The sequence below is a fragment of the Lonchura striata genome, chromosome 4 (genome assembly GCF_050655825.1).
Source record: "Lonchura striata isolate lonStrDom1 chromosome 4, ASM5065582v1, whole genome shotgun sequence".
NCBI classification, from domain to species: Eukaryota; Metazoa; Chordata; class Aves; order Passeriformes; family Estrildidae; genus Lonchura; species Lonchura striata.
In genome coordinates this window covers 63691959-63717176 of record NC_140706.1, presented here as the reverse complement: position 1 = coordinate 63717176, position 25218 = coordinate 63691959, and the positions used below count along the sequence as shown (strand labels likewise).

Below are 25218 nucleotides of genomic sequence, written 5' to 3'. Positions count from 1 at the left end.
GAGAAAGTAAGTTTTTCTCAGCTGAGAAGCTACCAGAATAGGAAATAAACCATACAAATTAAATTCTTGCCGTGAAAACAATCTGTTGTCTCTTTCTGTATATACCTGATGCCTTATGACATAGGGGATTTTTGTGTGGATGTGTACTTACAGAACTGGAGGTGAAACATCAGTTTTCAAAGAGCTTGTGATTGATTGTCAGTGCAGAGATGAAGATTTAATTCCATCCCACACCACAATAATTATTTCTTCTAAGTTTAAATTTATGTTTACAGTAACTTGAGGTATGAAAATACAGTTCAGAATGCCTCATTCTTAAAAGGTATTTCTAAAGGAAACATTACAGGATGTTTTTTGAGAGCTGTTTTATTCATCAAGGAAGTTTCCCATGTAAATTAAAATCTAGACTCTTCCTAAAATAGAACTTGCATTCTGATGATAAATATCCCTAGAAGCATGAAAACTGTACAAATGATTCACAGTTAATGAACTATGCTTTACTTCCTGAGCTGAATCTCAGAACATATTTGCTCAAATTGATTTGAGCTCTAATGAGTTGGTGACTCTTCAATATCCACTTAAATGGAGAAGTGACTTGGTTTCATTAGCCTAAGGTGAGCTTCAAGATTCTTAAATAGCCCATTCTTTCCGGTCTTAATAGAGATTTATCCATAATACATATTCTTCAGTTGTTAGAGTTCCACTGGTACTTGACAATAAGGAGTTCTATTGCTTAAAACAGCAGTGGCTTGAAATCAAGATAAGAGATGAACTCATCAGGGCTCTGAATATGTTTAGAGATAAGTCATGAAACAACAGGAAAACATTTAAAAGACTAAACCCAGTTCTGACTGTTTTAAAAATAGACATGACCCTGTTTATAGCTACTTTGTGAGGCAGGGAGGATTTATCCAGAAGGGAGCCTTTATTCAGCCTGTGGTCTCTTCTCAGCATGGTCGAGGAGCAGATGAGACAGAAACACACCCAGCACAGCTGAGCACCTGCCTCACACAACCCACATGGGAGAGTGAGGATAGCAAAGGATGAGGAGCAAACATCCACACCTGGTGATGGGCACAGGGCAATCTCACTCCCATTTCCCAGAGCACAGTGCAGCAGAGAGTGCTGCATGGCTTGGGAGGAATGTCTTGTGATGTGCTCTACTTACACCTCAGTGGAGCTCCCTGTTAAAGACATGCAGTGTCAGCATCAGTGCACTGCTGCAGGAGTGCTCCAGTAACTCATAACCATCAAGCAAGAGCAGGTTACGGCTGATACCCCTCTGCAGTGAAAACAGAGCTTAAAATGCAGCAGAGCACCACAGGAGTTGTATCTTATTATCAAGAACAGCTCAATCCCAATTTTGAGTCAACCTGCTTGCTTCCACAGGAGGCAGTCAGTGTCTTAAACTGGCCAGATGCAAAACAAAAATCAATGCACCAAATCTATTTAAAACAAGCACATATTGTTAACAGGAACAAAAGCAAAGCTATGTCAATATATAGATTTAAGCTCCCTAGTATGATGAACAGAGCATCATACATTTGTGTTTATCAAATGGATAGGGATATCATTGACTCATAGGAAAACAGTATTTTCCTCAAAGCTATTCCCACTGAAAGTTTAAGCACACTTTCTCTTCCATGTCAGTACCCAATAACAACCCAAATAAAAGTTCAGGAAAAGTAAACCTGTTCTTATACATGTCAAATCAATGTCAAACCAAAAAAACACGCACCAATGTGTATATGCAATAGATGGGATTAAAACCTATCTTTCATTCCCAAAATTAAGATATCTGATAGTGGATCGTTAGCTTGTTTAAATGCCACCTCTATGAATATTTATTCTCCCCATTCCAATGTCATTCTCCTCATTATATTCCAGGTGTCCTTTGATACATGCCAAGCAAAGCATGAGCTGAGAAAGACCAACAATGTTCAAGTGCTGCTACTCAGATTGATTAGCAATTGCTAGAAACTGTTCAGACTGTATATATCTAATACAAGACACAGTGAACATTAGTTAAGCAATAGAGGCAGAGTTTTATAATTTAAAGATCCAAATTTAGAAGACAACCAGAATAATTCTAGCATTTATCTCTTTCTGTACACTTTTTGATTATGGATTAGCCATGTGCCCCAAGCAAAATGGCTTTGGACAAGAAGGAAAAAAAATCATAAAAAACCAAACCAAAACTCCAGTACTGTAAAAGTTGTAGGTGCTTAAGTAAGTCAACTATTTCATTCTATTTTTCTTTTTATTTAGCAAATAGATATACAGTGTCTTGTTCACAAAGAGTTTTTCTTGAAAAGATATTATGTTAAGCTTCTGGCCACCATTACAAACCTAAAAACCCTTTCGACTTAATTAACTTTAAAACATTAAATTAAAATCTGTGCTATCACATTATGTCACTATAAATCCCCATCTTGTTGAAATGTTTGGAGGCGGAGTCTTTTAGTAAAAGAATTAACAAAATATTGAACCAACCAGTATTTGACAGATAATTGGAAGCCCCTGTGTCCCAACTTAGCAGTGGATGAACATCAGCCTCATATAGTATAAAACAGGAGTTGTACCATTGTTTGTACTTACTGTTCAACAATCTTAGATGCAGAGTGTATTAATAAGGCAAAAACCTTACAGAATGTAATTTATATGTTTGTAGTGACAGCAAATTTAACAGATCTCAATTTATCAATAAATTATTCACTGTGCCATGATTTGGTCATATATATTTATCAGTATAATCTTTGATCTGTAAAGGAAGCTGCTAAAATCATATGCAAGTGGCAACAACAGAATTCTGTCTTAAAAAGAACCACAGATGAAGTTACAGAAAGTAATCCCCCTTTCCAGAAGCTGTTGGAAGTTTGTAGTATTTTCAGCATAATCAGTAACGTATTTTCACTTAACACTGAGCAAATGCTTACATGGGTAGGTGGGCATGGCAGAGCAGCACTGCTTAAGCATATTTAGAATCAAGCAGTGCTGGGCTAATTACAACTTCCTAAGAAATAGGTTAAATTAAGTTTAGAAGTAATACTGTCCTTTATGGAACCATGTAACTCCCATAACCTGGGCTGGTGAGCTCATCCCAGCAATCTCTGTCAGGAAAAGTACTGTATTGTGCTCTATCCCTATCTCTGGTTGCAAACTGGTGGGGATGGAGTGGCACGGGGGCAGGGTGGGGAGAAGAAAAGCCACATTAAAACAAGAGCATTAAGTCTGTCTTTTATAGCATTATGGATCACAATGAAAAATAAAGTGGGTGCCAGAGAAGGACAGGAATCTTACTGAGCATTGTACAGTGTGTAGTGACATATCACGACAGTATTAGTTCTGCATCCTACAACAGAATATTTTTAACCATGCATAGGTTACTAATACATTTCAGTGAGCATATATTCGGCATTTATTTATTTTCCTGAAGCGTCATAGGAACAAAATGAGCACATCCCTGGAACCTATTTTTAGAGAGGAACTTAGAAGAAATTTAGTTAACCAACCCTTAGTTTTCCAAGATCTGCAGTAAATGTCCACAATTTGTGGCATCAGAAGATGAGGCAGGGAAACTCCTTACAGAACTTTGACTTTGGACGTGATTTCTAAATTCCAGTATAACTGTATTTCAAAGCACACTTTGTCATACTTGGGGAGTTTCTTTACCTTTCAATCGAGGACTATGCACATGCATTCTTTGCAGATGAAGATTTATTGGGATGAATTCTAGTGTTTTTTCTCCTTTGCTACAGCTTGACTTAAAGGAAGAACCTGGAAAACAAAAGTTTAAAGAACATTGTCTTAAGCACCTGTGGCAGTAGATCTCTGGCCATAGAGAACAGGCACAGACTTTCCCAGGCACTTTCCCAGGGAAGGCTGAGAAGATCAGAAGACAGAGTGAAAAACAATCCTTATCTCCACTTGCACCTGCTGTTGTGCACATGTGAAATGTGTCATAGAGATTTGCTTACCAAAGTGTAATTTCTTAATTAAACACTGGATGATGTTTGGATTGATTGACCAATTAGGTCAAAGCTGAATCAGATTAGCTGAAAGGGTTACTGAGTTTCTTAATCAATATAGTATAATATAAGATGATATAATTAAACAATTAATCAACCTTCTGCAATCATGGAGTCATGGAGTCAATAGTAATTATTACCCAACTGAAAACCTACAGCAACAAGCACCCAGATGTTTTTGTATTGCTTTTAAAGCAAGGATGATACTTGAGTGTGAGGAGTTCTTTAATTTACCTTCAACATGTAATTGTATATTACGAGATGAAAGGTTCACTAACTGAGTCTCAGCATGTATCCATACTGGAAGCAACAAACCAGCTTTTAATTCACAGAACAACCCATTTTTTTTTATTCTAGGAGATAAATACTTTTCCCTGCTGTCTGAAATCAGTCTGCAGTCTGCTGGAGACAATGCAGCAGTTAATGTGCATTATGTTTATTCTGTGCTAAAACCTCAAGGTTACAGAGCTATGATGGCACTGCATTTTTCCAAGTAACATTTTTTTCTTCAAAGAAAAGTATTATATTGAATAGGATATGCTTTCTTCCTAGAAAGCTCAAATAAAGAAAGACAAATTATCTTAAGGAAAGCTATATATTTGTTCACAGGAGGCATGATACTTGGAAAAACAAAACAAAACAAAATTAATATGCCCGCATATTTCAAAAGCATGACATTATGAGTAGTTTTAGGTAGTGTAAAGGAATATAATTAAAGTCTGACAGTGTGAAAATATAACTTACCTGAAGATATTTTATACAGAATCTGTATAAAATAAAAGGGTCTAGATTAGGAAAGAGAAGTGCCCTTGTCTTCTAACTCAGGCAACCCAACATTTACCTAGGCCACTTTTTCAACACCCTATCATTTTGCCAACTGTTAATTATTAGAACTAAAATTCCACTCATTCCGATAGAATTCTTAAATAAATTTTTCAAGGTTCAGCCTTTTTTTGAAACAGCCATACAAAAAGGTAAAGGAAATATTTTAAATTGTTTTTTGCTTGCTCAGTCAAGACTTGATAGTGTTTATCTGCTGAAAGTGCCATAGTTTCCAGCAGGACTAAGCACTGAGCCTCTCAATATAAATCACTCTGCCAGAGGGCACTAATGATGCTCCAGGCCAGCCAAGCCTGCTTAGGCTGCTCCCTAAGCTTAGGATTATTTATTTAATAATAAATAAATCCTTATTTATTATTAAAATAATAATTTAATACAGATGAAGAGCAAAGCCTGGAAGAAAAGCAATTCACAGGAGTCAAAATTTTAGATTAGACAGGAAACCCCATGATGCAGATTGAAATCAGGAGCTGTTGATGATGCATCTGAAAAACACAGGCAATTAGGGAGGTAGTAAAGGCAACTCAAACTATCAGAAAAGAAATGAGAATAGTGCAGGGAAGGAGACTGTAAGCAATTTGGAAACAGAACAGAAGGTGGGAAAATTATTTCTGAGAATTCAGCTGAGACCAAGTTCAAAGCTTAAGGATTGATAATTGGACCTGAGACAAGGAGACACTGGTTGAACAAGGGGAGCATACGACAGCAAATCAAAAGGACAGGTGAAAGAAGAGTAGGAAGGAGAAGAGCCTGATCTCAGGAGTACAATTCTGCCTCGAGCAGGAGCACAAGATATGCAGCACTGCTGAGTTATGTTTTTCCTTTTTCAGGGAAGACCTGTGAAGCAAGTATCCCTTCCCATCCAGTGCCAGAAAATTACTGGATAAGGACTACCCAGCTGCTATCAGCCACTAGATTTGCTCAGGTATGAGATCCAAGTGGTGGAATTAACATCTCAAGCTGCATTTACCATAGCATCCATACAATAAAACTAACTTTAAGTATAGCCTATTTTTAAGTAACTTCTTAAATTTCATTTCAGAACTAAAAAAAAAATTATATTCCCTCAGTTAATACAGCTCTTGTTATTATTGTTCCAAGATCAAACTCTTCAAGGTTAGGAAATACCAGACTATAGATGCAACTTCCATCTGACATCCACACGAAGAAGAACTGTGAAATGGGCTTCAATAATATATCACGTATGAGCTTTTACCAGTTCGTTGAATGTTCAGTGTCTTCGCTGCTCATTTTAAAAGCAGTCATTCAATATCTTGTTTCCAACTTTAATTTCAATATTTATTCAGGATTTTAACATGTTGCTCAAACCTCCTTCAAAGTCAAGGTTATCAATTTCCTCAAACCTACCTACTATATAAGTATTACCAGCCTCTAAGGACTTTACAAATTTTTATAAAATAATTTTAACTGGTTGAGTTATAATTTCACCCATCCTAATATCAGAGAATAAACATTTAAGAAACAATGCAACAATATAAGCTATGGAAGAACTTGTCCTGCAGAACACTCACTATAATGCAAAATCACATTCCATTTTGGAAGAACAGCTCCCATTGGGCTGAATTGCATCCATAAGTACCAAGCACTTCTGCAATACAACTTGAGTCTAGTGCCAGGCTTCCATAAAAGAACACACTAACCACTTCTCAAGTCTGACTTGCCTACATAGGAACTTTGTGACAGAGGCAGGGATAATGTCCAGTTTTTGAGAACAATGTTCAATTGCCTTAGCCTTGACTGTCTTCTTTCCCCCTTCTAGGGCTGGATGAATAATAGATTTTTCTGTTTGATGACTGAAACAGAGAAAAAAGTAAATTGGGTGGGTAGGAGAAATCATCTGGGGATGATTTCAGGTCAAACTGAAACAAACAAATAATTTTCAAAGTTCCACTTCCTCCCAATATCACCAAATCTGTGGTTTAGATTTACCTGAAATTACTGGGTTTTTTGTTTCCTAACCCTTATCTTCCTGATATGTTTTCTTACAACAAAATGCTTTATGTTCTCTAAAATTCTCCCATTACTGAGGATAAAAGTGTTTTCCAAAACAACTCAAATCTGAAATAGTCTTAACTTTCTTAAACATCTATTTTCAATAAATTGCTGTCTAACACTAATGTGGTTTCCTCATACTTCCACAGTAATCTCTCAATTTCAAAAAGAAGTTAAGTGGTCTCCTAACAGCCTTCTCAACTAAATTGCACAAATAGTTTGGTTCAGTTGAAGTGGGTATCACTCAGAAAGCCCAACTTGAGATTGTGTTGGGAAAGTATAAAAATATTTTGGAGAAATTTTATTTGAAGGTTCTATCTGCCCTTTTGAACACTTCAACCTAAACTCAGGCAATATTCTAAGATGAAGAAAGACACCTGCACTGGCTTTTTTTGGCATATCTTGAAATATGTTGACCTGAAAAGTCTGAATTAAAGTTGTGCTCACATCCCTAATCTTAGCAATTTCTACTTCATAAGTACTTGAATTTCAAGTAGCTACAATATGCTCCCAACATAACTATTTGTGCAACTACAGTATTAAGTCAAATCTGTGTCTGGCTTGCTTTTCTAATCAAAGACTATAATCTTGGTTTTTGAAGCTATAAAGTGTACTGTTTATAGAGAAGAAATGAACAAATTTTCACCTTGTCATTATTTCTTATTTTTGCTACAATTATTAGGTTGCTTTGTTTTCTGATAAATGTCCATTCTCTTTTGTATGTGCTGATTCGCTCCTCCTGGATAATCTCAGTTTGCCAGGTCCACTTTATTTCTCTCAATACCCAATTAAGATGGGTCCTTTAATATTATAAACCCTTTAGAAAGTCAATTTGCACAATACAGGTCTTGCAGGGTTTATGTTTAATAAATTATGTTGCCTATATTTTTTTAATCACAAAATGTCCTTTCAATATCTTCCTGCATGTTATAATTATTACATTGGATCCTTCATTATCTGTATTTATTGGCTTGTTTATGATACTTCATGGAGTGCTTTCAAGATTAATTAGCCAGACTGAAAATACATATATATATTATTTAAAACAGAATCACAGGTACTGTCTTAGTGGGTTAGACAGTAGCTGCCAAAATTGGAACTGGGATAGTCTGATGATGGTAAACAATCATAAATACAAGAAATGTCACTTTTGCAAACAAAATGGAAATTATTATACAACATTTAGTGCAACACATGAGCTTTTTTCCCCCAACAAATATTTAAGCAGTTGGCCAACTGCTTTCAAAAAAAGCTTACTTTCAGTTAGAGAGTGGTTTTTCTTCATACAGTAAAATAGAATTTCTCTTTTTCTGTGACCAAGAGTCTCTGCATCTAGCTCTGGACTCCCAGCAGAGAAGGGACATGGACCTGTTGGACTGAGTCCAGAGAAGGTCACAGAGATGCTTATTGGAATTGTTCAACCTGGAAAAGCAATTTCAGGCTGACATAATTCCAACCTTTCAGTACATGGAGGGCGCTTATAAGAAAGCTGGAGTGGGACTATTTACAAGATCATGTGATGACAGGACAAGGGGGAATGTATTCAAACAGAAAGTGAAGAAATTTGGATTAGACATTAGGAAGAAATTATTTAATATGGGGGGTCGGGGGGAGGTGAGACAGTGGAACAGGTTGCCCATAGTAGCTGTAGATAGCCCATTGCTGGAAGTATTCAAGGCCAGGCTGGATGGGAGTTTGAGCAACCTGGTCTAGAAGAAGGTGTCCCTGCCTGTGGCATGTGGGTTAGAACTTGATAATTTTTAAAATCTCTTCCAATTCAAACCATCCTTTGATTCTAAGATTTTTATGTATTTTATTCCTTCTGCATATGCCAGTATTTCATAGCTAACAATCTAGTAAATTCTTAAATGTTCCAGAAAAAATCACAGATTCCTACCTGTATGCTTCACAAGCTCTGCAAGAGTGTCCTGGTACATGCTCAACATCTGATCACAGTGAGCAATTACACTTTTGCGCATGTTGTCCCAGTGAGGAGCAAGTTCTCCTAGGTCTTTAAGTTCCTGATTCCTGTACCAAAAAGCAAAAAGAGAAGGCACTAATTAATTCATTAATCCAAATTAATCTAAAACAAGTTTGCTACAGAACATCAGGAAGATTTCCTAATTGAAACAAAATATGTTTTCAGAATGCTTGTAAGATCTCCTTTTCATCTCTGTTTTACAAGTACACAATAAAGTATGTCAGTAGATAATGCAGTAATTTTTGTTTTCAAAACTCATCTGGTATAAACGCAGTAACCTTCAAAATTAAATACTATTTCTTTCATGGATGAAAAAAGGCTTCCGGTCTCTAGAGAGCTGTGCTAAAAGCAAGTAACTTTTCGTGAAGAAATATTAAACACCATTGGAAAGAATACAAAGTTTGCTTTTATCGCAAAACTTTCAGTATACCTGTTTGGATGCACTTCATAAATACTTCATAAAAATATTTCTAGCAGTGTTTCTACAAAAGTCAGTTTAACCAACACACCAGCCTTCACCACATTTCTTCAGCAGTCAAAACAAAACATACACACACAAAACCCTCTGACACTAGTTCCCTAAAATGTCATGTCCAGCCTTACAGTGTTCATCAGGTCAAAACAGTAGTGCTATGGTAACCAAGCGCGTCACTGGAAATCCAAAAGGAAATCCTTTACTAAATTATCACTTTTCCTGTACATTCTTGAGAGCTGACCTGAGTGAAATAGAGATAATTTGAATTTCCTGCACAAACAAGCTCAGTATCCTCGGCTTTCTGTTTGGTTTTTCCTCTTGCAGAGGAAGTTTCTCCTGTATCTCTCCCAAAACCCCTTTGTGGGACCTGCTTTTAAGGAAAATAAAAGATCTTGAGTCAGTCTTCAAACATCTGGAATTTTGCAGGATAAAATGTCTGCATCACTATCAGTTTTCATAATTTTCTTTGGAATATCAAGAACACTGTTTCACTGCAATTCTTGTAAGTCTCCAAAAAAACTTCCAGATTACAGCTCTTGCATACAGAAAAATTACAGAAGAAAAATAAAAAATGGGGGATAAGGGGTGGAAGAGTGAGGAAAAGACCAGTGAGCCTGCAGAACAGGAACATAGAGCTCATTTATGTGAGTATTAGATCTGACCATTAGTCAAAAAGTCTTAAAATTATTTCTTAAACAGAACAACACTGGTGATGTTTTCCCCATCATTATTAGCTTTGCATTAGTGTGAACAGTATCAGAATAAGTTCCATAGGCATAACTCTGTTCCTGGTGTAGATAACAATCAAAACCAAACAGACTGCACTGGAAGTGGAATTAAAGCATTTAATTTATACACGTTCTTGAAAATAGCAACATGGAAACAAAGATTACAACACATTAACTTGCTGACAGTTTATGTTAATGATATTATTACTTTTTGCCATTTAATTGCTCCTGAAACTGAACCAATTCAACTTTCTTCCAACAATACAAACTGGCAATGTTGTAGCATATGACTAATCTGCCATGAAGGGATATGAAAGGATAAACCCAACACTGTCAGTTACCATTTTCTTGACAGTTTTTAGCAGTTTAATGTGAGGTGTCCCTTTTAATTAAAATCTTAGGGCTTCCTCCTCAAAAAAGTGTGTAAAATTTGTGATGGTATACAATTTTGTTTATGTGCAGGGATAATTTTTTGGCCCTTAATATTTATGGTGTCTGATTTAATAGTTTTAGCAACAATGTTTGGACCTGGCTGGCTTCTAAAACTTCACTACTCCTTCTGTATAGGAATACAGTATTCTATCCAAGAACTATACTCCCGCCTCTATCTAAGCTCATGCCTGGAGCTGTTGGTCTCAAACTGAAGTTAAATAACAACAATAATAGAAAACTTCTATCTCAGACTAAAACATTCAACCAAACCCAAAAACTTGTTTAACCAGCTGACTATGAGTTAACTCCACTGACACCAAATAGCAATGGGAAGGGGGGAAGGGGAAACTCAAATCCCTCAATATTAATTTTAACAGGTTTTCAAGAAATACCAAATCCTGCCCCCATTCCTGGTGACGTGGTTGGTATTTGTTTCCTCTCAGAAACATGTACAAATCACTGAAGTAAAATTTCAGTCTTCAATATGTTACAAAAAAGACACATCAACAATGCTTAAAGTAAAAGTACAGTGTTATAGCAATCTGGAGCATATGCAGCATGCAAAATTTAAAGACTACATTTTCTGAATTTAATTTCATTTTAAAATACAGCAAAATCAAACCCATTAGAAAACAGGATTATATGACAGACACTTCCTCAGAAAATACACTTCCTCACTTTATATCTTTATTTCTTTTTCGAATGGAGTTATAGAAGACAGAGGATTGAAATAGGACTTATGTCTTGTGATTTTTTTTTACAGTTTGTCATTGCTGTTGTTGACTCAATACAATTCTGAGTTATGGATGAAAAAAGAGTTGTCTTTTCTATATCTAAACTCTATCAACAATACTCGAAAGTACCAAGTTTTATTATCACTACATAATAGGCCTTTTCTAAAATTAAGCAGATTTAATTTGTTAAAGTTCATAGTTTTAATTTAATTTTAATTTGTGAAAGCTCATAGTTCATATCAATACTCACAATTTTTGAATTTTTAATAATATTTCAATACTTTTAGGTTAACTTATTTCATTGAATAACTTTAAAAACACACCTCAACTAGTAATTGTGTCAAACAACAACTGTGCTATAAAAAAATTAATCTTTATAATACATATTGGTTCTACAGAGGGCAAATCAGTTACTGATCCAACATGTCAATGCATCCATGGAACTCTGAATAGCTTGTCAACTGAACAGGAAGCTTACAGCAAACTCTGTGTTGTCAAAATTTATCATCTCATCTCCCCACTCTAAATCGTCTTTCAAAGTCTTTTCCAAGTAATTGCTCTCGTCACTGTGACAGATCTTGTGTTCTGCATCAACCTATGCCCATCTTACAGAATGAAATCCAAGCTTTGTCTAGAGCTGTTTATATTTGGCTTGCTATTCTGCTCCTCAAACTACCTACTGAATAGTCTTTTCCATCACTGCCCAATGGAAACCACCCAAGAACACGTCTGAACTTCCACTGTATCCTGCCTTCATTAATCACCCACATTCCTTGGTGGCCTTGGCATCATCTTCACCTGTTTGCATCTAACCAGAATGTGGATGTAAACAGTCTGCCCCATTCCTCTTTCTCCACCTTAAATATTAGCTAATTAGCTAATTTTTAAGTCTGTTTTAGTACATTTTGGTTATCACATGCATTCTTTCCTTTGGTAGACTATGTTAGAAGTCTATTATCAAGAAATGGCTGAGAACCCAAGGCTCAGATTCTATCTTTGATTTACCAAGTCATGCTATTTTATGTTTGAGAATACCTTAGGTGCATGAATATAGTAAACCACTAAAAGTACCTGAAAGAGACAATGAATTTCCTGTATGATTCATGCTGGTAATTTCTACTTAAACAGCTCCTGCTTTGTGCCACACATTCTAATGACAATATAACAGAAAAAGACTTGTTCATCACTTTAGATACAACAGCTCAGAAGTCTGAAGGAAGCATATACAGTGCAAAAATACAACCTCCTGATTTCTGTAAGGAGTACTTTGAATGAGTGGCATGCATCATGTTGCAAAACTATTTGAAGGAAGTCCCAATATTGAAATCATGTTTCTAACAAACTTGTTTCTGCAAGCTCAGAACCACCAACAGTCCAGACACCATTGCAGACTGTACAGTGAAAACGTGTGGTCAGTGACAATAAATCAAAATATGTGTTGGCCTACAGCTGGCCAGTAGGCCTCACAGTATAAATAATTCCAACTTTATAACTGAAATATATGACTGATTATATAATTATCTTACTTATATAATTTGACCATTAAGAGTAGGCTCAGGCCACTGGGGACTTTGGCTGCTATTGGCTGGTTAACCAGGAGGTAACTGGCTCAGCCAGTGAGGATTAACCTCATGGGCTCCTTATGTATATAAGTGTTATGTGTAGTAAACACAATTTGCGCCATTCCTTGTATGAAATATGTAACATTGGATACTTGTTAGATTATGCCCGTTTGTATTAGTTCCCCCCCACCTTTGCAGGCGAGACTGGGTGTATATTGGAAACTGATTTACAAGTAAAAGGATGTGGCTTGGCCAGGAGATGGGCCATGTCGAGACTCCATGGGACTCCAGATGTTGATCATCAGGTGCTGATCATCGCATAAACGGCCCAAGATGGATACAATGGAAATCCTCAGACAGATCCATGTGAATGCAGCGTTCCCATAAATCTCATCAGGGATTCACCTACTCCAGACACTGAATTATTCCTCCTCATCACCAAAAAAGAAAATCTTATTAACCTATAGACTCTGAATAGAAGAAAAGACTGATTGCTGAAATCTTGGCCTCAGGCAGAATTTTCCCTATAAAAACCACTTGCGCCAGGATGGAGGTGTGTGGGCATAGGGGAGAACCTCTGCTGAGGCTGACTCCTTGTTGTACACCCAGGGCCGACCCCAGGCTCGGCTCTGTCCTTTCTGTGTGGCTGGCTAGATAGAATTTGACCGCCAATAAAATTATTTTTTATTTTTAATCTGACTGAATAAATTCTCATTTATAACATAAGGAAGTGAGATCTCAATGAAGTTGGCAGTTGCTGCATGACCACAGAGTGTCAAGTCACCTGTCTCCAAAACTCTGACAATTGGTGACCCCAACATGATCACAAGAGCTGTCACCAATAGAGTGGGAAGACAGGGCAGCCAAGAGGAGCTGCCTGCAACCTTTGAGCTGCAAAGAGCAGCGTCCAGCACCACAGCAAACTATGAGCAGCTGCCCTCAGCCTTTGAATTGTGAAGACTGGTGCAGAGAACCATGATCAGTCTGGACCCACTGCTTTTTTTCCTCTTATTCTTTCTCTTTTTGTAGGTGGAAGACACCGCCAGCATAGGAGCAAGGGCTTTGACACCAGAAGACCCCATCTTGTAAGGGGATCCTATTTTAAAATAAAGATTTGAAAAATATGATGAATGGGCTTTATTAGCCCTAATAGAGTGGTGTGAGAACCACAGACTGGACATGTTGGAAGGGGCTGCCCTAGATCTAGAAACGTGGGAGCAGGCTGGCCAATACACCCTCACAGCTGCCTCTAGAGGAGATGATTCTGCCATTAAGGTTATTAAACCTTGGAGACTCATAATGGACATGATAAAATGATTGCAGAATGAGTGGGTGGTAAGGACGGCAGAGGCATCACAGCTGGTGCCACCCATGGAGGCAAACGGCAGAAGCAGGGTGCCAGGGGAGCAGCGGGGGGAGCAGACGCTGTACCAGGTGAGCAAGGGAAGAGGATGAGTGCAGAAAGCACAGCATGCCAGGCGGCCACCAAGCAGAGCTGTGGAGCATCCCCAGGTGGGGGTGACCTGCCTGGGGAGCACCCTGACGCTCCCTGGGACCGTGCTGCCACCCCAGCAGGGGTAGTTGCCCAGTGGAACATCCCCTGGTTGCCTGGGTCTGTGTCACTGCCCAAAGCGAGAGCACGTTGTTAGCGGAACGCATCATCCCTGGGGCTGGTGGTGGAGATACCCCAAGCAGCAATGCTGTGTTGAATGGGCACCCTGCAGCCCCTCTGTGCCATGTTGCAGGGGTTGAAACCTTGTAGTTCTCTCTGCCTGCAGCAGAGCCACCTTCAGTGCTTTGCCGTGCCAGAAAACACTCCTACAGGCATCCCTAGTCATGGTGGGACCATGCCCAGCCCTAGCAGGATGACACCTTGGCCCTGTTGGCAAAGAACCATTCCTGGCTGCTGTGGAACCACCCACACCTGTTGCCAGGCAGTGCCCAGACGCTGTGGGACCCCAAGCTGCTACGGAACACCTTTAATTGAGTTAAAAGCCACATTTGAGCCTTTCAAGGCCTAGGTCGAGGTTTTTGCACAATGCCATGTCTGTCATCTTGTCTGCACGGCGCCTGCAGAGGATGACAGACACTGCTTTTGTACTTATAAACAAAAAGGGGTAACTGTGGAGGCCTACAGCTGGCCAGTAGGCCTCACAGTATAAATAATTTCAACTGAAATACATGATTAATTATATAATTACCTTATTTTATGTAATTCTACCAGTAAGAGCAGGCCCGCGCCATTGAGGAGTCAAGATGGTATTGGCTGGTTAACCAGGAGGTAACTGGCTCAGCCAAGTGAACAATTACTCAGCCATTCAAACATTTTCTGGGCTTTTCTTTTCTTTTTTCCCCAATTTATTAATCAGAATGCATAATTCCAAATACAGAGTGAGGATCTCTATGACACAAGCAACATCATAAAACTGTGGAAAGCTTTTTTAGCCATCCTAATGCCTTAAGTGACAGGAAGTGACAAAATTTTCACTTCAATTTTTCATTCTTTCACCATGCTGTGGGAGGTTCTAATTTGCTCAATATAGACTTCCTTAGGGCATGCTGTGCACAAATACAACATCTGGGAATCTTAGCAGCCTTTGCTAACTGGTACTGAATTATTTCTCTGGAGTATTAAAACCTATGAGGATCTTGCAAAAAAAAGCTTTCTCTGAGAGGGCAGTCTCAATATAGAATGTAAGTTAGCATTTCATAGACTCAGCACTGTTGTTGCAGGCCCCCAGCTGGGTAATAATTAGCATTGACTCCATGATTCACAGAAGGCTGATCAATCCCTTTATTATACTACACTTACTAAGAAACCCATTGCTTTTATAGACAGCTATGATACAGGTGAATCTGACTGGTCGTCCAGTCCAAACACTATCACTACTGGCTAATTAAGAAACCACCATTTGTTTTGGTAAACAAATCTCCATAACACATTCCACATGTTCACAACAACATGTGCAGCAAGTGAAAATAAAAATTGTTTGTAATTCTTTTCTCTGATCATCTCACAGCCTTTCCCAGGACAGTGCCTGGAAAAGTTATGTGTTGCTCTCTGGGGCTAGAGAGCTGCTGCCACACAGCACTGCTTAATTCAAGGAAGCGTTATGTAGAGGTAACCATCACCAAAAAAATCAAGTGATGTCACTCCATTCCAGTGCAGTACAACTTTAAAAACCCAAAATTGAAGCAAAATCCAGAAAATTTTACTTAAGTCACCTATGATAGCCCCTCTTAAGACCTTGACAGAGGCCATATCTTCCAAAATTGGTTGTGAATAGTGAAATCAAGAGGAGAAAAAATTATGCAGTGTTCATTCATTACAATAATTTATCCTTTAGTTTATAAATTAATGGGGTTTAAAACTGATCTTGACTCATGAGGACAATTGTCTAAACACTGTTTATAAAAGTAAAGCTACTCTTACGTTCATATACGTATATTCCTTTATGCGGTAAATGATGGAGAGTAAGAAGAGAAAAGTTTCATATACTTTTTGGTGCACAATGAGGTAAATACTACACTTGAGCTACATTTTACTGGCAGGTTTGAGAACTTTTTAATTGTTGAAAACAAGATACTTACAAGGAACAATCTTGTGAAAACCCTTGACTGGATAAGCATAGTGACAGTGCCTCTCTGAAAGTGGTTGGTTCAAGTATCTTCACAAGTCATGGTAAGTTTACCCAAAATCCCTCTCATTAAATGTTATCACCTGTTATCAATACACTTTTGCAATGCCACTGCTCAAAAACAAGTCAAGTAAACACCAACAACCAAACTTCCAAAAAAATCAAAGCCTACTCCCAGCATATGGCACCAATGCCTGGGGTTCAATTTCTCAATAGAAGTTGTGTAGTAAGAGGAAGTTAAAAAAAAAAGTATTTTTCAGTCTGAACATTGTCATAATTTCAAAATGTTTCATTAAAGAAATAAAATACAGACTGCATAGATTTGCACCAAAAAAAGAAAAAAAAAGGCCTAGTGTTGATGGGACAGGACAGTCATTTCCAATGCTGGAGAAAGCTTGCATTTGTGCTTTGTACTCTGGAGAGAGGGTTTAAATTCAAGTATAGGTGGAATTTCCTTTCAGCCAAATCTCTTGCTGTGCTGACCCAGTTAAACCAGTTGCATCCACAACTGCAAGATTCAATTATATAGGTCAACCAACTTTCTGAAAAATTATTGTAAGCTAAGACTTTTTTATAATCATTAGGTTCAGAGAACCACTTGGATCATCTTGCATGACACATATAAAATATCTGGACCAGATTTGTGTAAATAAATATTAAAAACAGCAGAAAGCACTCACTGGAATACCTCAAAGAGGAAACAGAAATAATTTTGTAATAAAAGCCAGCAAAACAGACTGTATGACCTTTACTAGAACAATAAAAATTACCATATAGCTCCTACTAAAATTTCTACGGAGGCTTGAAGGATAAAATCTTCAATTCATGCATTTGTTTAAAAACATTAGTTCATGCTGAAATCCGAAGTTAAATACTATTAGAGGTTACATATTTCAAAGCATAATGTTAGTAAATGAAAGGGTTTGGTTAACAATGAACACTGGAGTTTTACAATCTTAAGAGCTGTGAGAAAAGGGACTTTAAACTACAATTTATAATGAATACTGAATAGGATTAACACTTGCATAATTGCTTCAGACCTGACTATACTGAATCCACAATAAAAATAAAATTAAACAGGCTGAGTATGATAAGTGCCTTCTGAGACAAAAATATTTATCCTTTTATACTAACTAGGGGAAAAAGACACAGAGAAGAATACTTCAGAAGAGAAAAGCCTGAAGATGGTGCAGTGTATGTTTTGTATGAGCTCATCACCTAATACAGTAGCATCCTCCTCACACATTTTACTAGATTACAAGTGTAAGGACTTCACAAGAACACACATCTTCACAATTATTTTGAAAAGGAAAGCCCAGACAAAGTTGAAGCTCCAACTCACACTCTTATATGATGATAGATGACACAAATGCCCCTATACCCACCATCTGCTAGAATTCTACATGTCGTTGCCCCTTTTGGTTGGTTTTATCTCCTCCTTCAGACTGTATCAATCACTTTGTCTCTCACACCCACAATTACAACTAGGCTTGAACAGCTCAACAACATTGGCAATCAGGAAAATCAGAGGCACTTATCTCAATCTTTGTGCAACTTTACTTCTGTTTCTTTCTCAAGTCTTTATTTTGATGAGGAAAAAAACCCACCATGGTGAATTTTTACTAAAAGTTTATCCAGGGAGGTGAATTCTATAATATGAAATAACAACAAGGGCTATTACTTGCATTATGCCTTTGGAGAGAATAAAGTAGTAGTAAAAGTGGTTAAAGTACCCTCTAACATTTAAAAGGCATTTAACCATGGGGCAAATGAAAATATGGGAAGTGTATGAACTGTGAGACTCAGCATAATCTATTTTTATTGCTTACTAGAAAAACCTTGCACATAAGTATTCTCAAACAAGATGAGGCCATAAATGCCTAAACACAGTACTAAATGAATAAAATAAACTATTATAAAAATTCATGGGACTTTTATAACCCATCATCACCATGCATAAATATGTGTCAGTCCACAGACTTTATTAAAATCAAGATTCCAGTCTCCCACATGCTGTTCCATTGGCATAAAAACATCACACAGAAGGAACAGATGGGGTGAATAAAAAAAGAAAAGAGGCTCTATATTGCAGAACAAACAACCTCTGTAAACCACAACAGGACGAACTGCCTGAAAGTGCACAGGATGGCTCTGGGATGCAACACTACGTCACAGCACATGAGACCAGATGCCCATCTATGTGTGAAGTAACTTTCATGAAGAAGGAGGCAATATCTTCTGCATCATCCATTACCACTGGAAGAAGAAGGCATTGTCTTCAGGGTAGCCCTGGATTACTTAAAAGAAAGGTTTTCCCCCAAATTTTATCAGCACAGATTACAAGGATTCAAGGACAGGCTGCCATTTTAATCACTGCAATGGGAAATTGGACATTCAAAGGCTTTTGGGACACCTGTGTTCCCTAGTCTCCTTTTTCTCCAGGCCATACAGATTGTAATGATTCTCAGATATCTCTCTCCTGGTTACAAGGCCAACCATGAAAGTTTCGAATAAACAATAATTTGGTATCCTTTACTTATGCCAATTAATTTAGATTAGCTAGAGGAATGTCATTTTTATCCTCATTGCTCCTTTATTCACTATAAACTTGTCATTTTCCATTGCATAATGTTTGTGTTATTAACTCTACCCAGACACACAGCCAAACACAATACAATGCTGTTCACATCCCTGTCATTTGCTGATTCTTTATAAAAATGCTAATGTTCCTGAATATTTATATTGCTAATCAAATGGTGATTCACAGATTTAAAGATCACAGATTTAAAGATTTAAAGGTGGTCGCAGATTTAAAGTCGCACTTTAGCATAATTTGTTGCTCAGAACTTATGAGGTCAAAAATTTTGAGCAGTAAATTCTGTTGTTCAGATACAACTGTAAATTCTTAGCAGCCAGAAAGTACCCATTTCATACTTCAAATTAATATTTTTTAGCTTCATCATTTGCATGATTCCAAGTCAGAAAAATATAATTTAGTACTTACTATTGCGCTGCTTCTTTCTTACCTTCTCATATCCTCCTTTATGTGCAGATTTATTAGTTCTTTAGGAACATGGAAAGAGAGGGTAGTCTCAGCCATCTGTTCCTGGATCCGCATCCACTTGTTGTCAGAAGTAGGGAATCTATATAACTTACAAACTGGGTTTCTCAACACTGAAAAGAGGAAAAATAATATCATTGCTTTACTGTGGTAATATGACTCTGAAAATTTATGACAATAACCTGCAAAATTATTATATTATTTTCCCCCTTGCTTACAAAATTAATTTTAGAACCATTAAAATTCTGCTAAAAACATTTCATTTTTATTTAGTTTTTATATCAGCATGTGGAGCACAAAGTATTACTAGCACATCAATAAGTAACAATTTACCAGCAGAGTAGGTAACCTTTGAATTTAGGTCTTCAAAGTTGTGAGAATGTAAATTAGACTCTCTTTTCTTACATTTAAGCTGAAGTTAGAAAAAACAGAAAGCACAAATGAAAAATGAACTCAATACAGTCACCACTGTTGCTTGCCACCTGCTAGAACCACTCACAATTCCAATAAATTGCACAGGACTCAGAGTTCAGCTGCATCTTCCCCTTGACATGCAGACACAATTCATTAACACAAATAGAAGGTGTGCTTCTACATCAAAGGAAACTTGACCTTTGACCATACTATAGCTACCTTGATCATTGATGTGGTCAAGACACTGCCTCTAAATAAAAATAAATATAATAGCCCCTTCAATATGTTACACACACTGTTTTCAGATCACTATTGCAATATGACATAAGAAAATCACATTTCTTGGTATTTTGGAAGACTATGTTTAAAACCCATCACATTTTTTATTTTACAGTTTTCATGTGTTGGCTGCATTTCCATTCAGATCTTAAAATGATGCCATATAATCTACTCTCTCCATTTTTTCTTTTCTTTTTTTACCCTGCTCTTATTTTTCAGAAAGAACAAAAGGGGAAAAAGCTGAGAAAGCAAAAGTTCTGTTTCACTACGGTGATAAGCTTACTTGGAGACAAATGATTGTCATTTAGCACACATGTCCACAACATCCTAACTTGGAATGACTTTGGACAGCCATCCAAAGCCTCCACTGCTACCTTTCTGTCAAGCCTTCTGGAAAAAGCTGCCTTCCAGCAGGCTCGCATTGATCAGCCACTGAGTGGTCTATAACTCAGAGGAATACATTCCCCATGTGTGCTGCAGGGAAACTGCTGCTGTCAAAATGACAGCTACTAATAGACATTCCAATTCACAACCCCCTGACACCATTAATGTTTATGTAGTCTGATTTATAGAGAATGAAAAATAAAAAGTACACAAACTGTCTTGTCTATCTAAGCAATCAGGTTTTTTAACAAAAAACCATTAGGAAAGGCCTAAAAGAAGACCAGAGATTTAAATATACTGATAATAAACCCACTGCTGGCAACTCAAAGAAAGGAGCAATGCTTAAGTGGTTGTACTGCTCTGTATTTCCATCACTCTACTGAGATGTCTTTCATTGCTAGTCTTTGATGAAAAACTGTTGTTGGATTATGCCCTTTCCTGACCCAGACATGGAGCAACTGAGAGGTGTTTTAAAAACTTTTATTCTATTTTTAGTCTCTTGTGAAGGGTAAGACAATACAGATGTTATAATTCACGCCATTACAATCAGAAGCCAATTAAGAAATTGGTAATTAAGTAATTAAGAAATAATTACAATACATTATAAGCATTTCTTGCCTTTGTATAGTCATTTTATAAGCCTTTTTAGAGTCATTTTGCCTTTAGTTCTTAGTGATTTTACTTTCAAAAACTAAATTTTCACTCAGTGTTGTGAAATAAGCCAAAGAAATGCCTAATTCCTCTGACATATTAAAAAGCAATGTTTTTTACTACTAATACCCAAAATATCTCAATGTTCAAACATTTTTCAACACACTTTTAGAGATTAAGGATTCTCACCATGCAGATTGAATTACAGAAAAAAAACCTCCAAGTCCTGTGCCTATCATCAACTTTCACCAAGTGTTCAGGCTTTATTACATCACTTGGTTATAATATGTGGAAATGCATATTTTCTATTAACCTTCTCTTCTGCTAAGATTCTTGTAATCAATGAAGTCAGTCTCATCAATAATATTAACAGTTGCTGACAACTCACAAAGCTGATGTATGGCACCAATCATCTCCCATTAACATGACAGTGAATGCAAATGATCAAATGTCAGGGAGAGCTCAGGAAACTAAGGGCTAATTCAGGTCTGGCCTTAAACAGAAAACTGCCAAACCAGATGATAATTTTGGGTTGGTATTGTTTCTTTCTCTTGTGCCCCCTGATCACTATATTACCTGGACATTTTAAAAGATGATGTCCCAGATACAAAATACTCTTTAATTTACCATTTTAACCTACTTCCTAAAGAGTTTATCAAGGAATTTTTTCCAAGAGCAGCCCTTAAATTCACACTCAGAATCTATTACACTGAAAAATACACATTAATCTGTGAGAACCTAATGCAAATATGTAGCTGAAAAATCTCTTTCCTCCCATCTACCCCCTTCACCACCATCACAAAGAAAAAAAAACAAGCCCCAGAAAACCCATCAGGACTGCAGCAAGGGACAAGAACACTGAAAATATGGAATCAAAGTTATGACTTTTATCATTGTTAGAATTATTCAACTCCTCTCCAGGTACTAGTTAAACTCTCAGGTCTTTGATTCAGGTCTGAATTTTCAGATGGGTATAATCTCAAGTGTGTTGTAAGTTTTTTAAAATGGTCAAATCATATCTCCATGGGTTTAAGAAGAAAATTTCATTTACAAAGTCAGAAAAAAACCCTGGGAATTTTTCCCAAATAAGCCAAATAATTCCAATATGCAATATTGCTAAAGCTTAAGATTGTCAATAAAAGCTGCATAGTACTTGCTGTTTTCCTTATAAACAGAACTACTGAAGGTATGCGATTCCATAAAAATCTCAGAAGTATCTTCCGCTTCAATTGCAACAATAATTAATTCTTAACTATAACAAGTTGTCTAGAACCAAATTCTAGAAGGCATATACAGTAAGAACAGCAGGACTAGAACTGGCTTTTATAAAAAGTAGTGATTAAAATGAGTGGGAGTTTTATAAACATAATCCTTCCTGTATTTAGACAGTGATCATGAGAGGCATTAAAATAATCCAAAATTCACATGAACTGCAGTGGTTAAAAATGAGAAAACTGTATTTTAAAAGCTTTTCTCTAGAGCATCAAGCTTAAAAGCCAATGCCATATATTTACCCATCCATATTTTTGCACATTCTCATTTTTAAATATGAAGACCTCTGTGCTTTTTATTCAATGCAATATCCTTCACACTGCTTCCCCTGAAAGTACAATAAAAAACTAATAAAAGATTGAATACTCTGGTTTTATTTTCATTCCCTATTGAACATAGATCAAAGCATATCTCTGCCCTTTATTAATTTACCAACAGTTTTTCTATTTATATCTTTCATTGTAGTATAGGTATATTATGTGTATTACCTCAGGAATAATAATTACAGCTTTCTTAATTTTGCTTAATTTCAACTGCCTTTTTTTTTTTTTTTAGAATTCAATTTGTTTACATGCAAAGAACTGGCAAACTCTACAGCATTATAAATAACTGAATTTTGAGACATAAATTCAATCTCTTGGGGTATAGATGGAATAGTGATAAGGCTCTGAAATCCACTATTTATTCCCACTCACACAATAAGCATCTCAAAACTCACTGGAGGGCTGTGAGTTCCCTATCCTAAGATTTAAATTTCAGAAGAATGACAGGGTGCTTCTATACCTACAAGCTTAAGGATTCACAGAGGCGGGTTTTTTTCAGTATCATCATTCTGAAGCCTGATAAACAACAAGAAACAGACAGTGCCAGAAAGCTTTACCACAGCATACACATGTACTAAATATGTATGTATATGGAAAATACACTGCTCTGGGGGTAGTTCTGTATGAACACAGCAGGGAAAGCAGTGCAGGCACTGTTGACATTACCAGGTTTCCTGACACTTCTGCACAGGTATCCATATGAGAAATCCAGTCTGTCTCTAGGCAATACAGAGAGCCTTAAACCACATGAAGCCCAGTCAAGAAGGCATGCTGGGCAAGAAGTCTGATAGGTTGGGGAAAGAGGCTGACAGAATAAAAGGAGAGCTAATTTTTTTATAAGAAAAGAAATCAAGAACGCAATAAAAAGAGTAGGACTGACAAAACCTGGAATCAGAGCTGGGTGTCAGCAGAAAAGTGGAGGCAATGCTGCATGAGAAGAGAAAGTCACAAATACAGGAAACAGACTGAAGACAAATTATTTATCAGAAAAAACTTCCTGTGAATGCAAACTCCAATATCCCGCATGCTGTCGTTTCTTGCATATGCACCTCTTTTCCCTGAGTTCTTTAAAAAAAAACTGACAAACCGCCCCCCCCCCCCACCCCGCCAAAAAAAAAGGTCTCCACAGTATGTTTGACTTCATAAACCCTAGTAGTGTTGGGTGGACTTTGGTTTTATATTGTGTTTGTACATGACAACAACAAATGTGAAAATGCTGTTTAGACACACTATAGAATCAAATGGAAATATGCGTAACAAATTGATCTAGACTTCAATATTCCTAAAACTGACATCTACCATGGAAGTTCCAACAAAATACATTCACAACCTACAGCATTTTTCTATACAGAAGAAGTCAACAAAAAATCCCAATCAAACCTACACAAAGAGGCAAAAAATAGAAAAGAATCAATCGTGAATCAGTATTGTTCTGTGAACAGAAATGGCATTTCTTCAAGTTCCACTAATCTGGATGACATACATCAGAATCAAAGAACTGCACTGGGTTAGACCAAATCCTTCAACTGGCTCTGTATCTTGTCTCCATGAAAAGCCATAAATAGATACCTAGAGACACAAAATACCCTCCCTGCCTCCAGCTATTTGCAGTTCAGGAATTTCTGGAGCCAGATGTAGTTCCTGCACATTCAGAAATTCTCACTTAACATCCTTCTCACTTTTAATTGTTGAAAATAATGGTATTTCTGTAGCACATACTTTTTCTGTTTCTGATCTAGTCTCAACAACTCACAGAAGAAAAATACAGTATTCACGCATATATGGAAGAACTTAATTTTTCACAGTTTTTAGCACTTCCTTCAGACTGCAAAGCTGATTCAGAAAGTCTGCCCTATCAGAGAAATCAGATGAAAAAGTTTCAGTAAAGATTTTTAAAAGTTGTAAAACTTCAATAACATTCTCCTCAATTGTATGCAGCAAACACAGAATTCTTGACTGCACTGTGGTTTTAGATGACCCATATAACTTATTTGTGACATTGTTACCGCTGAGTAATGGAGATTCATAAACTTGGGCTAATAAAAGTTTTATGGCGCAGCATATCAGCATGTAATATTTCTCAGTATAATGAAAGAAAAATAGATATAGTTTAACACCATGCACTCAATCCCCGAGTTGACCTAGAATTGAGACTGCCTTGCCAACAGCTCCCTTCATTCTAGGACAGATAGTTTCCAGATCAAACCGAAACTGCCACTTCATCAGCTATGAGAGAGATTGATTGTCCCAGGTAGTGACTTACAAATAATGCATAATTATTTAACAGAAGGCCATGCAATGACATGACACAAACTTATGATGTTAATTCTGTGCCCATGGAAGTCATTGACAGTCTTGACAATCATTAAATTAGTGAAGATGTAGGAGATGGAGATTTCAGCA

General features: G+C 37.0%; 1 protein-coding gene across 9 annotated transcripts in view; it reads right to left on the bottom strand.

The window, feature by feature from the left end:
* INPP4B (inositol polyphosphate-4-phosphatase type II B) overlaps window positions 1-25218 on the bottom strand; it is a 296397-nt gene that overhangs the window by 83425 nt on the left and 187754 nt on the right. For all 9 annotated transcript variants that reach the window (XM_085578230.1, XM_031504683.3, XM_085578231.1 and 6 more), the window contains 3 exons: window positions 19458-19605; window positions 8779-8909; window positions 3673-3777 (listed from right to left, as the gene is read on the bottom strand). In XM_085578230.1, the coding sequence (XP_085434356.1) occupies window positions 3673-3777; window positions 8779-8909; window positions 19458-19605 (384 nt within the window). The remainder of the gene's footprint in view (window positions 1-3672; window positions 3778-8778; window positions 8910-19457; window positions 19606-25218) is intronic.